Source organism: Aricia agestis, chromosome Z (genome assembly GCF_905147365.1).
Source record: "Aricia agestis chromosome Z, ilAriAges1.1, whole genome shotgun sequence".
Lineage (NCBI taxonomy): Eukaryota > Metazoa > Arthropoda > Insecta > Lepidoptera > Lycaenidae > Aricia > Aricia agestis.
This window is the reverse complement of record NC_056428.1, coordinates 13,161,943-13,175,264: the sequence shown is the minus strand read 5'-3', so window position 1 is coordinate 13,175,264 and position 13,322 is coordinate 13,161,943. Positions and strand designations below refer to the sequence as shown.

General features: G+C 35.8%; 2 protein-coding genes across 2 annotated transcripts; both read right to left on the bottom strand.

Moving 5' to 3' along the window:
* Positions 1-3,254: 3,254 nt before the first annotated feature.
* Positions 3,255-7,725, bottom strand: LOC121739419. The gene is made up of 3 exons (XM_042131885.1): positions 6,862-7,725; positions 4,692-5,136; positions 3,255-3,265 (listed from the first exon to the last, which is right to left on the bottom strand). Exons 1-2 carry the CDS (start codon positions 7,648-7,650, stop codon positions 4,720-4,722), a joined length of 1,206 nt encoding a protein of 401 aa, XP_041987819.1. The 5' UTR covers positions 7,651-7,725; the 3' UTR covers positions 3,255-3,265; positions 4,692-4,719.
* A 3,123-nt stretch (positions 7,726-10,848) lies between these two features.
* Positions 10,849-12,555, bottom strand: LOC121739270. Its single transcript, XM_042131634.1, has 2 exons — positions 11,716-12,555; positions 10,849-11,335 (listed from the first exon to the last, which is right to left on the bottom strand). The coding sequence occupies exons 1-2, from the start codon at positions 12,502-12,504 to the stop codon at positions 10,919-10,921; spliced, it is 1,206 nt and encodes a 401-aa protein (XP_041987568.1). The 5' UTR covers positions 12,505-12,555; the 3' UTR covers positions 10,849-10,918.
* Positions 12,556-13,322: the final 767 nt, after the last annotated feature.

Sequence of the window (13,322 nt, the reverse complement as noted above, 5' to 3'; positions counted from 1 at the left end):
TTGGCTGGGTTTGACATAATCCGACCAAATAACATTGATCCACCATCTGCTTTAAATCTATTTCTCTGATAGTACCTATAATAGTACAGGAATTTTCCTATTTCCTACTTATGACTATGCATTTACCTTCATATACCTAAGTAATATAATAAAGTCTTGTTTGTTTATATATAAATTGTTTTCAGAGACGTTTAAAACATGTGATTTAATTATCAGTCTTTAAACAAATATTACGCCCACATTATTAATTTATAAAACTTTATTGTTAATGTTGCATTTTAAAAAGTCATGTTGTTTTCGAGCGCTTACAGACGAACGGCACCTGTCGGCGGCACGCGTCGGTGGCAGTCGACGGCACGTGTCGGCGGCACTCGACGGCAGTCGGCGGCACGTGTCAGTGGCAGTCGGCGGCACGTGTCAGTGGCAGTCGGCGGCAGTCGACGGCAGCCGTCGACAGTTTATCACGCTTGCAGTTGTGACGTAACGCGTAAAGGTAAGCGTCCACATGTCGGTATCGTACGCAACGGACGTCTCGCTTCAAACGGATACGCGTACGATTTACCTACTAGCCAGTATATTTATCTTCAATTTAGTCCAAACAAAGTTCCTAAGTCGAAATTTCTGCTTTCGACTTTTCCATCCACACCCCCCATTTGAGCATTCATTTACTAGGCTAGTCGGTAATCCGTACACTGCTGATTCAGCGGATGTACTGTGAAAAAATTATCCGTTTGATGCAAGACGTCCGTTGCGTACGATACCGAACTGTGGACGCTTACCTTTGGGCGGTACGTCACAACTGGGGGCCTACCACCACCTCTACTAAGCGACACCGTTTGACAGATAAGCATTTATTACTTTAACGTCAAGCTAGCGATCTTAAAAAGTTGATTTTTCACAGCTGATTTAACTGTTTTTTTAGTATTAAACTTATATTTAAATGTGCATTTTTTACTGTTTTTAGGGTTCCGTACCTCAAAAGGAAAAAACGGAACCCTTATAGGATCACTTTGTTGTCCGTCTGTCCGTCCGTCCGTCTGTCAAGACCCTTTTTCTCAGGAACGCGTGGAGGTATGAAGCTGAAATTTATATCAATTACTCAGGTCTACTGTCCCTTGAAGCTGTGAAAAAATCAAACTTCTAAGCCAACGCAATCAAAAGATACAGCCGTTTATGCCGCAAATTTTCGACACTTGCAAGGGAATCAAAACCTACAGGGTGCTTCCCGTGAACTCAGAATCTTGAAATTTGGTACGAAGCAACGTCTTATAGCATAGATAAAGGAAAAATTACGAAAACCATAAATTTTTAGTTACATCACATAATATATTTTTTTTTAATAATTTTAAACTTACTACCCATTTCCTCATAAACGCGTAGAGGTATTAAATTGAAATTCATACCAAATACTCAGGTCTATAATACCTTTAAGCTGTCGGAACCCTCGGTGCGCGAGTCCGACTCGCACTTGGCCGGTTTTTTTTAGTAAAATTATATTTAAAAAGTGAGTAGTACTGTAATGTTATTGTAATCTTACAAAAAAGTTTTCTGGAGACATGATCGTTTTAGGAAAGGTCGTGGTAGGTCCCCTGCAAGCGTCATAAACTGTCAACGGCTGCCGTTGCCTGCCGTTAACTGGCGTCAACTGCCGCCGACACGTGCCGTCAACTGCCGTCGACTGCCGCCAATACGTATCACCGACTGCCGTTGACTGCCGCCGACACGTGCCGTTCGTCTGTAAGAAGCCTTAGAAGCCAACTTGTTTTCTTGGTTTATCAACGTACCTAGTCCTGCTGTCTATTAATTGAAGAGACACCACAGGCATAACATAATATCCAAACTAACGCTGAAAAGTATCCTATTAATATCCTACTATTCTCCTATAATATTATAAAGGCGAAAGTTTGTTTGGATGTATAGATGTATGGATGTATGGATGTATGGATGTGTGGATGAATGGATGTTTGTTACTCTTTCACGCAAAAATTACTAAACGGATTTTAATGAAACTTTACAATAATATAGCTTAAACATCAGAATAACACATAGGCTACAATTTTAATCGACTTTCAAAATGGGGGAGGTGTTATGTTCGTTTTCTTATGTTCAACGATTACTCCGCCGTTTGTTAACCGATTTTCAAAATTTTTGTTTTGGTATAAAGGGTATCATCCTAATTTGGTATTATATTCACAAAAGTGGTGATCTGATGAAGGATCCATAAGTAATCGAGGGAACTCCTCAAAATTTATAGTGAAACATGTGGTGACTTCGGTTTCGTGAAAAGTATTCTAAGCATATGCTACCAACAAGTAAGATTTTGCACCGAGGTATACCGTATACCGTGGTTCGGAAGGTGCTGAGAGAATTCCTGATTCTTTATAGATACAAGTTTGGAAGTTTCGGCGTTGTTTTAAGAACGGAAAGCATAATATGCTACTATGCAAATGCATTCATCATCATCATCATCACTACCATAATATTATACCATGCATCGTCCCATGATTTTGAGCCTTTTCATAGTCTTTTAGATCGAGGCTCGAGTTTGTCAAGCGATAATTTAAAAAATCTATACTTAATATTATAAACCTGAAGAGTATGTTTGCTTGAATGCGCTAATCTCAGGAACTACAGGTCCGATTTAAAAACTATGTTAGTTATCTTATTTATCGAGTAAGGCTATAGGCTATATTATATTATCACGCTAAGACTAATACGACCGAAGAAACTCAGGAAAATGTGGTAAAAACGGGGAAAATATTAGAAAGGGTTTATCTCACGAACTGGGGCAATTTTTATGTCAATATTTGGCACTTATATAGAGTAGACCACGTGAAAGGAGTATTTATTATTCGAAAATGTACGGTTTCTGTGAAATTCCTAATTTACGCGGGCGAAGCCGCGCGGGACATCTATCCTACTATCCTACTAATATTATAAAGGCGAAAGTTTGTTTGGATGTTTGTTACTCTTTCACGCAAAAGCTACTGAACGGATTTTAATGAAACTTTACAATAAAATAGCTTATACATCAGAATAACACATAGGCTACAATTTTAACCGACTTTCAAAATGGGGGAGGTGTTATGTTCGTTTTCTTATGTTTATTTATTTTATTTTATTTTTTTTATTTATTTTAAAAGGTTTGTCAACAATTGCTAACACTTATAATAAAGTACAGGATACACTTAATTAATTACCATTCAGTGTTACAACTTCTTACAGACAAACACTACATGCACCAATAAAAATTAACAACAAAATTCTATAATAGAGTAATATGAATTTAAAAATAACATTACATTGGAAGAATCAAACAATACAATAGGTACTACAAAATAGAATAGTTAGAATTTCAAGGTAAATAGACATAGCAGAAAAATATTTTAGATTTTAAATTTTAAATACACTATTTATCTGTTTTTTATACTGAACTAATTTTAGACCATGTTCCATGATTACTCCGCCATTTGTTAACTGATTTTCAAAATTTTTCTTTTGGTATATAGGGTATCATCCCAATTTGGTCTTATTTTCACAGAAGTGGTGATCTGATGAAGGATCCATAAGTAATCGAGGGAACTCCTCAAAATTTATAGGGAAACATGTGGTGACTTCGGTTTAGTGAGAAGTATTCTAAGCATATGGTTATGCTACCAACAAGTAAGATTTTGCACCGAGGTATACCTGGTATACCATGGTTCGGAAGGTGCTGAGAGAACTCCTGATTCTTTATAGATATAAGTTTGGGAGTTTCAGCGTTGTTTTAAGAACGGAAAGCTTAAGCAAATGCAAATTACATTCACCATCATCATCATCACTACCATATTATACCATGCATCGTCCCATGGTATAACCATGGGACGATGCATGGTATAATATGGTATGACTTACGAGCCTATATAAGGTCCCTGTTATTGGTACTTTTCATAGTCTTTTAGATCGTGACTCGAGTTTGTCAAGCGATAATTAAAAAAAATATATACATACCTAGTAATATAAACCTGAAGAGTATGTTTGCTTGAACGCGTTAATCTCAGGAACTATACAGGTCCGATTTATAAACTTATTACAGTGTTAGATAGCTCATTTATTGAGTAAGACTATAGGCTATATTATAATATTATTATCACGGTTAAACTAATACGACCGAAGAAACTCAGGAAAATGTGGGAAAAACGGGGGAAATATTAGAAATTACGAACTACTGGAGCAATTTTTATGGCAATATTTGGCACAGATATAGAGTATACCAAGTGAAGGGTTATAGGACAATCACGAAAACGTACGGTTTCCGTAAAATTCCTAATTTACGCGGGCGAAGCCGCGCGGGACTTCTAGTTATCTTATATCTCAATAATAGTATCACAATCATATTCTGTGCGAGTATATTTTTAGGTAACGAACTTATGAGATTATTAACAAAAAATTATAACCGACTTCCAAGGTAAAAACAAAAGTAATATTCTTAAATGTAATCTAAAAAGAATCAAATAATTCTTATTCCTTATTATAGTGCCGTCTTCAGACTTTGCCTAAACCTCAACTATTTCTGTACTCAATCTTCGTAATTTTGAAGTCGCCTCCTCCTTTTTGAAGTAACTCCTCCTTTTTGGAAGTCGGTCAAAAATACAATAAAACAATATAATAATCACAATTTTTTATATTCTATCAAATTATACAATTTACACATAATATCATCTAGATATTATAATACTCTTAAAGAATCCCTAATTCAATGAATTCGTCAATCATTTCTTGAGCTCTCTCTTTGAAACGAACGTCCAGATTACTGCAATCTATTTCAGAGAGAGCAACTTTACTGGTGTCAATACTATCGTCATCTGGTATAAAGATAAACGCACCTAAATATAGTCCTGCCATCAAACCATACTCTCTAGTCTCAACGAAAGCTTTTTCGAATTCCTCCTTAGGGTACGCATCATTTATATCTAAATCGAAATATGCCAGGAAATTAGTCATGGTTTGGTAGTAAAGGTTCTTGAGGTCTTCCAAGTGGTCGAGTCGAAATTTTCTATCGCTTCCTGTGTAGATGAAGTAGAAAAAGTCTCGAAGAGGGTTGCCGTAGTTTATCAGTTGGTAATCTACTACAGCTACTGCGGTGGGCTCACCGTCCTGAAAATAATATAAGTAAAGTATTTATATTGCATTTTGAGGTAATTCCTCTTGTTTCGTTGTTTTCCTTTGCTTGAGTTTAATTTTTAAATATTTAAAGATAATATAAGCTAGAGTTATTACAAAGTAACAGTAATAACAGTCATAATACCTCCTTTATTTTGAATTTGAAAAACGCCTCCGTGGTCCAGTGGTTAAGAGCGTGGCTCTTGACTCGGAGGTCGTGGGTTCGATTCCCGCGTTGGAAACATGATATGTATTTCCAAGTTTGGTTAGGACAGTGCAGGCTGATCGCCTGATTGTCTGACACGTTAGATAAACCATGCGTCGGATGGGCATGTAAAAAGTCGGTCCCGCGCCTGATTTCTCGCCAGTCGTGTCGGTCTTCCGTCCCACTGGGTTATGAGTTATGACGTATGAGAGTAAAGGAATAGAGAGTGCTCTTGTGTACTGCGCACACACTTGGGCACTATAAAATTACTCCTGCGTACCTGGCCTGGTTTCAATGAAACCGGCCACAGTCACCGAAACCGGTGTGAGGGGCATATATTTTGAATGTCGGGCAAAATAATTTTAGATTTTATGTTATTCTGATGTATAAGCTAAGTATATTATTGTAAAGTTTCATTAAAATCCGTTCAGTAGTTTTTGAGTCAAAGAAAAAAGTAACAAACATCCATACATCCATACAAACTTACGCCTTTATCATATTAATATAGCTTCATTCATTATGAACCCACGTGCCACTCGTCATTTTGATTGAAATTCGTAAATTGTAATACGAATAATTACGACGTCCTCACTCGACCGCGGTCGGGGACCGACAGTCGGTAGTCGGTACCAGCGCGGCGGTACGACAGTCGGTCACCGACTAGCGACTGTCGTACCGCTGGTACCGGCCACGTGCAGTAGAGGCGTACCGCCATCGCTGGGCCATCGTCCTTTGATAGCGGCTCTACAATATGGGCCAGCGTAGTGGTCCATCACGATGGGCCAGCGTGGGGAGGACGTAGTGGCGTGAGATGGCCGATGTCGCCAGCGCTGGCCGTGGAATGGCGGCGGTGTCGGTTTATCGGCCGCACAAGAGGCGACTTATCTTTCGCTTTATTGCATTACTAACTGTTGCCCGCGACTTCGTCCGCGTGGACTTCAGTTTATAGTCATGTGTCGATGTCAACAAAATCGGTGTCAAAAGCTTTTATAAAAAAACCCTGGTACCCCTTAAATCAAAACAGCTGTGCATTGTGCACATATTAATATTTCATTTTTTTATTAAAATTAAACTTTATATTTTATGCAAAATTTCAAAGCTTATTTAGCTCCCTAATTACATTTTCACCCCCTTACAACCCTTTTTTCCAGTAAAAAAGTAGCCTATGTCCTTTCTCAGGCTTTAGACTATCTGTATACAAAATTTCATTACAATCGGTTCGGTAATTTTGGCGTTTGGCGTGAAAGCGAGACTGACAGACAGACAGACAGACAGAGATACTTTCGCATTTATAATATTAGTATAGATTAGTATAGATGGCTAGCCGTTTTGAATAACGTATGGCGCCAAATACATTCCGGCGGTTTTTCATTCAGCCGCATTCAATCCGGCGAATCGATAAACCGCCGCATTACGAAACGGCCCTGTTTTTATAACAGCTAGCCGTAATGTAAAACGGCGGATTATGCAATCCACCTACGACATTATATATACGAAGATTTTTAAATACTTACCAATTCCTTCACCAATATGTTATTCAACCTGTAGTCACCGTGCGTTAGGCAGCTGATTGGCGTGGGATTTATAATACTCTTTATCAAGCGTTCCTTCATTTTTGGTGCATAATTACTTATCGATTCCTGATTTCTTGCCACTAATTTGGCTGTGCTTTCACACACATTGCTTATGAATTTACTCCAATCGTCGTTAAAATTCAAATTAGCCTTCTTTGTTTTCACGTGCTCCTCAAAATATTCCGGCATTTTTTCTCTTACCACAAAAGAGAGGGAATGAAATTTTGCCAACGCTTTTATTGCTAGCTGTGCATATTTGATAGGCATGACATCCATTCTGTAGTACGTTTTGAAGTCCTGTTTGGATAAATTTTCGAGGATGATAATTTTTACGTTTCCCCCATATTCTGGCACGAAAACGTATCTCTCATCTTCTGGTATTTTGGCTTCGTCTTGCAATTTATTGGCAATGCTTGCGAAGTTTTGGTACATAAATAGTTCCCTGTCGTAAATTTCGTTAATGTTCAACACTTCTAGTTTTTCAAGCGTCAAACTCTCTTTGAAGAAGAGGTTTATTTCTTTCTCACCTTTGTTCGTTTCTCCCTTGATATCGACTTCGTACAGCTTTGCAAGATAGTTTCCATTGCTTGAATCTACATCCTTGATGTTCACAGTGCATTTTACAAAACCATTGTTTTTAATAATGGAAGCTATTGAATCTTTGACATTATCAGAATAGTTATGATCTGCAAATTTTTCAAAGTAATTTTCACAAGTTACAGTTTCCATGGCGCTGCAATATTTTCACTACAGTTACATCTTACATGGCTTTCTTTATATAGCCTAATTTATGTGAAAATAGGAACTGCGTTGTCATTGTTTTCAACTACAATTTATTAGGATTTATATCTATAAAGCCGTGTTCATACAAGAATTCAAACATATTAATATATTTTGTTCTTTATAGTCTTAATAGGTTAGCGTAGCACAGATTTTACTAAAAAAAAATTAAAGTGTTTTTTTTCTGTAATTTTGATAACTAATGTATTACTATTTTTATACTTAATATACTTATCATTATTTTATCATTGTAACGCAATCAGAGGAACAGCCACCCCTAAATCTAGGTATCTTGTTATTATGAGTGTCTTTTGTTTCGATGTAGGTATTCTGCCTATAAATATTTGCGTCTTTGTTTTATACAATTTCATCTCTCATATCTGATATGAACTAGATCATCAACTAGATATATTTTCCTGTGCATTATGAAGATAGCTCTAGTAGGTTTGTAAATTAAATAAATCAACCTCATTGACCCATCTTGTTGTTTCTCATAAATCACAACTAGTGTACACCTTATATTATGTGTAATATAATGTGTTCTGTGAAATATGTATTATGTAACTAGAATTATTATATTTTACGTTCTGTTTGTAAAGCTTATTGTGGAGGAAAGATAATATTTGCTTGTTGATAAATTTCTGTCAAAGATTTCATAATGCATAACCACCAATCTTTCAAATGCTATAATAATATCATCTCAGGTATTTTGTGAGTAATTTCTAATTAATAATTATATATACTTAGATGTTATGTTATGTCTTGCGGAACATCTACCTGGAGAATCATATAATTTAATTTTGCTATTATTTGCCCGTGGTTTCGTTTAAAATAATAAATATAATTTAGCAATCGCTAGATATATTGGTCGTAGCTTCTTCCTTAGCGTTCTTATTCAGTTGTTGTGTTGTGCAGGAACCGCGTATTCCTTGATCATAAACATCAATACAAAAAAATACTAAGTTTTATCGACATTAGTTCAGCGATCACGTTCACTGCGGATCAGGCCCAAATCGGCCTGCCGCGGAATTTCAGCTGGTGCGGACGAAGAAATTAACTATGTCCTCTTACTCGGTGCGGAACGATTATCTAAGGTGTTTGTAAAGGTACGACAGAGACAAATATAATATTATATTTGAGATTGTGTTCAAAATTATACGTGTTCCCTATAAAAATATCACGGCAGGCCTTTATCGGCCTACCATCGCACTGACGGTGTCAAAAATCAACTCGGTGCAGCAGTGGGCCTATTGCGGCCCGCCGCAAAGTGGTCCTAAATCGCTAAATGGTGGACATTCGCAAAAAAGTTGGATTTTGGTGTGGAAAAAAATACAATTCGATAGACTTTAAGAAGAGTACGGTACCTAACAATAAATCCTTTATAAGTTTTTAACAAAAATGTATTTTTTAAGATGAAAAAAAATAATTACGAAAATGTTGTATGGGAAAGAATCTATTTATATAGATTTTTTGCAAAAACTACTAGGACATACTGGATTAATTTTGAAACGAGTAAAATTCTAGTGGTTTAAATAATATAAGGCTTAAAAAGAAAACTGCGCTTTACGTGCAGCCTTTTGGAGTAGGGGGGTTCAAAATATTGAAATGTTTGTACTAACATTTTAACGATTTTTTGCTATTTCTCTAATGGCTGTTGCGTTAATTTTTTAGGTTTTTAATAATTTACTTATACCATTTTTGTACAGATTTACAAACCAACCACCTGGTTGGGTCAACCCAGATATTCATCATGAACACATTGGTGATGAGATTGAGATTTAATTTTTCAATGAGATTTTTCCTATGATAGGCAGAAGGTCTATGAAACACCTTACCATAATAATTATTATACTACTACAGTAGAACCCAGGGATTAATAATAATTTAGAGCGGGGTTGTGCCGTAGTTGTTATAGGGTCTATCCATGATCAGATATATTATTATCTAGTTTTATCCAGTCGCTTGGGTCCCGGTGCATTTACAATAGATGAAGGAGCTTCAATACTGATTTCTGAAAGTTTTTAGCTTTCGATTTGGGTTAAATAGAGTCTATCAATAAATTTTTATATTATATTAGTTTGCCTCCTTTATAAAACTAACAACGTACGTTTTAATTCAATTATAAGTTGTTCAGCAGCTAAGGTAAGGTTCTCTTGCTCCCAAGCAGCATCGAGATGTGTTATCAAATTCTGTACTTAAGAGGGCGACTAATGCCAAAAATCAAACATCGTCCTTCTCTCTTCACAAGTTCACAATCATGCCCGTCTTTCATATGCCAGGTAAAAAGGATGACGCGAAATCATCGCCAAGTTAGTTTTGTCTTAATAACTCTATAAATATACAACATTTAAAAAATCCGCCAGGTCAGTGTCTCAATGATAGAATTTTATACATTGTGTTAAAATATTAACGGTTAGAGCAATATATGAAAAATTCGTGAAAAGTAATGCATCTTTGTGATTTTTTTCTATTGACAAAATTATCGTGTTTTCGCTCAGACCAAATTCTTGGAAATATTATAATGTAGTACGTATATAATATGTTTAGAAAATGAAACAATTCGGTTATCTAAAAAGCTTATTGAAGCTACACGAGACCCCAGAGCCGGGAGCTGACAGCATTGCCACGTTGGATGGCAATTGCTATGCTATTGCTTGCTAGGCACTCTGCCAGATAGGGACGACCTGGGGAAGTTTTTCTTTTTAAAGCTTTATACTTTAAGTTTGTATATATTTGTATATTTTAGATTGTATTTAGATTTTCCGCTGTATTTTAGTTAATGTGCATATTATATATTTACCCTTAATATTTTAATGTTATGTAATAAATATATTCGGGGCTTATTTTCAAGTATAAAAAGGAATTATAAAATTTTACGGTTTCAATATTTTAACTATTAATGCGAAGCTAAGGGGATTAAACTGATAAAAATTCAAAAAGCATTCACTCGTCCATCAAATTAACTCGTAACTCGAGTTCAACCCGAGTTACGTGAATTTTAACTCGGGTTAAATTGAGTTTTGTTTTTTCTGAGTTGGCATTTGGCACATCACTATTTTGATGTCTTCCAGTAAGCTGTAAAGGAATCTACTATTAGGTATTGTCATTTGGTATAACTTATGGTAGTAAAATACAGTAAAACATCAATATAATCATAAATTTTATTCACATTCTATTATACAATTTACACTTAACCTATCATCTAGATATAATTTTCTTAAAGAATCCCTAATCCAATGAATTCGTCAATCATTTCTTGAGCTCTCTCTTTGAAACGAACGTCCAGATTACTGCAATCTATTTCAGAGAGAGCAACTTTACTGGTGTCAATACTATCCTCATCTGGTATAAAGATAAAAGCACCTGAATATAGTCCTACCATCAAACCATGCTCTCTAGTCTCAACAAAATCTTTTTCGAATTCCTCCTTGGGGTACACATCATTGATATCTAAATCGAAATATGCCAGGAAATTAGTCATGGTTTGGTAGTAAAGGTTCTTGAGGTCTTCCAAGTGGTCGAGTCGAAATTTTCTATCGCTTCCTGTGTAGATGAAGTAGAAAAAGTCTCGAAGAGGGTTGCCGTAGTTTATCAGTTGGTAATCTACTACAGCTACTGCGGTGGGCTCACCGTCCTGAAAATAATATAAGTAAAGTATTTATAGGTATTGCATTTTGATGTAATTCCTCTTGTTTCATTGTTTTTTTTTATTTGAGTTTAATTTTTAACCGACTTCCAAAAGGAGGAAGTTTTTCGTGGCGGCTTTTTAGGTATCTAATGTTAATCTAAGTTAGAGTTAATTTTAATAAAATTATATAGCCACTTCAACTATCATAAAATTTAGAACTTTGTGTGTAAGCATAAATAATAATTATTAAAGTAATTTAATATGACACGTCTTATTTATTCCATGGCCCGTGGACCCTCGTAACATCAAAAATTGCATTTTAAGACGGAATGTGTTAAACTAATGCAAGAATTTGTTACATAATATAAGAAGATTTTTATATTTACCAATTCCTTCACCAATATGTTATTCAACCTGTAGTCACCGTGCGTTAGGCAGCTGATTGGCGTGGGAATTATAATACTCTTTATCAAGCGTTCCTTCATTTTTGGTGCATAATTTCTTATCGATTCCTGATTTCTTGCCACTAATTTGGCTGTGCTTTCACACACATTGCTTATGAATTTACTCCAATCGTCGTTAAAATTCAAATTAGCCTTCTTTGTTTTCACGTGCTCCTCAAAATATTCCGGCATTTTTTCTTTTACCACAAAAGAGAGGGAATGAAATTTTGCCAACGCTTTTATTGCTAGCTGTGCATATTTGATAGGCATGACATCCATTCTATAGTACGTTTTGAAGTCCTGTTTGGATAAATTTTCGAGGATGATAATTTTTACGTTTCCCCCATATTCTGGCACGAAAACGTATCTCTCATCTTCTGGTATTTTGGCTTCATCTTGCAATTTATTGGCGATGCTTGCGAAATTTTGGTATATAAATAATTCCCTGTCGTAAACTTCGTCAATGTTCAACACTTCTATTTTTTCTAGCGTCAAACTCTCTTTGAAAAATAGGTTTATTTCTTTCTCACCTTTGTTCGTTTCCCCCTTAATATCGACTTCGTACAGCTGTGCAAGATAGTTTCCATTGTTCGTATCTATATCCTTGATGTTCACAGTGCATTTTACGAAACAATTGTTTTTGATAATGGAAGCTATTGAATCTTTGACATTATCGGAATAGTTATGATCTGCAAATTTTTCAAAGTAATTTTCACAAGTTGCAGTTTCCATGGCGCTGCAATATTTTTACTAGAGCTACATCTCGGGTGGCGTTCTTTATATAGCCTATGTGAAAATAGGAACTGCGTCGTCATTGTTTTCAACTACAATTTATTAGGATTGATATCTATAAAGCTGTGTTCATACAAGAGTTTTTACAGAATTGTTCTCGAGTCTTTTAACAAGCTATAGCGTAGCACAGATTTTACTTACAAAAGAGAATCTAATCAATATAGTGAGTATATTCTTTTAATATTTGTACTTTCTATAGCCCCTCTAATTTTCATCTACAAATTTTTGTCTCCCTATTTTCTAGCATGTCTTTTTATTGTTTAGCTGAATTTGTACTTATATAATTGTGGAGTAGTGTCTGATAAATATTTTGTTCTATATATGTCTCAGCCGACTGGCTTAAATAGCCGTTCAATCAAACAGCTAGCCCCTTGACCGAACAACGCCATTCAATCACACGTCTAGCTTTTATATTGAATATTTTAGTCGCTCAAAACGTTCAACACTACAGCTGATTCAAAAGCCGCCGTCTAATTGAAGTAGTTCAGCGCGCACCGCTGCGGCGCTAGGTGCGTTTTATTTACAATATGGCGTCAACTAGCAGGTGTTTATTGGTGTTTGTGGTTGTTTTTGGAAATGAAGTAGTTAATAAAAGTTACAAGTGTTATTAAAGAGACAAAAACTGTGGAGGCACATACGAGTGAATCAAAATTTTAACAAATATTCGAGGAGAAATTACGGGATTATGAAATGGATGGACGCAGCCCCCCCGAAAGGAGGTTTCGGGGGGCACAGCCCCCCGTCAAAACAAAAACAAA

Coding starts and splice junctions, on each gene's coding strand:
- LOC121739419 (XM_042131885.1), bottom strand. CDS start 7,650: ATGGAAACTGTAACTTGTGAAAATTACTTTGAAAAATTTGCAGATCAT. Junction 5,137..6,861: donor ACATATTGGTGAAGGAATTG/GTAAGTATTTAA, acceptor TATTATTTTCAG/GACGGTGAGCCCACCGCAGT.
- LOC121739270 (XM_042131634.1), bottom strand. CDS start 12,504: ATGGAAACTGCAACTTGTGAAAATTACTTTGAAAAATTTGCAGATCAT. Junction 11,336..11,715: donor ACATATTGGTGAAGGAATTG/GTAAATATAAAA, acceptor TATTATTTTCAG/GACGGTGAGCCCACCGCAGT.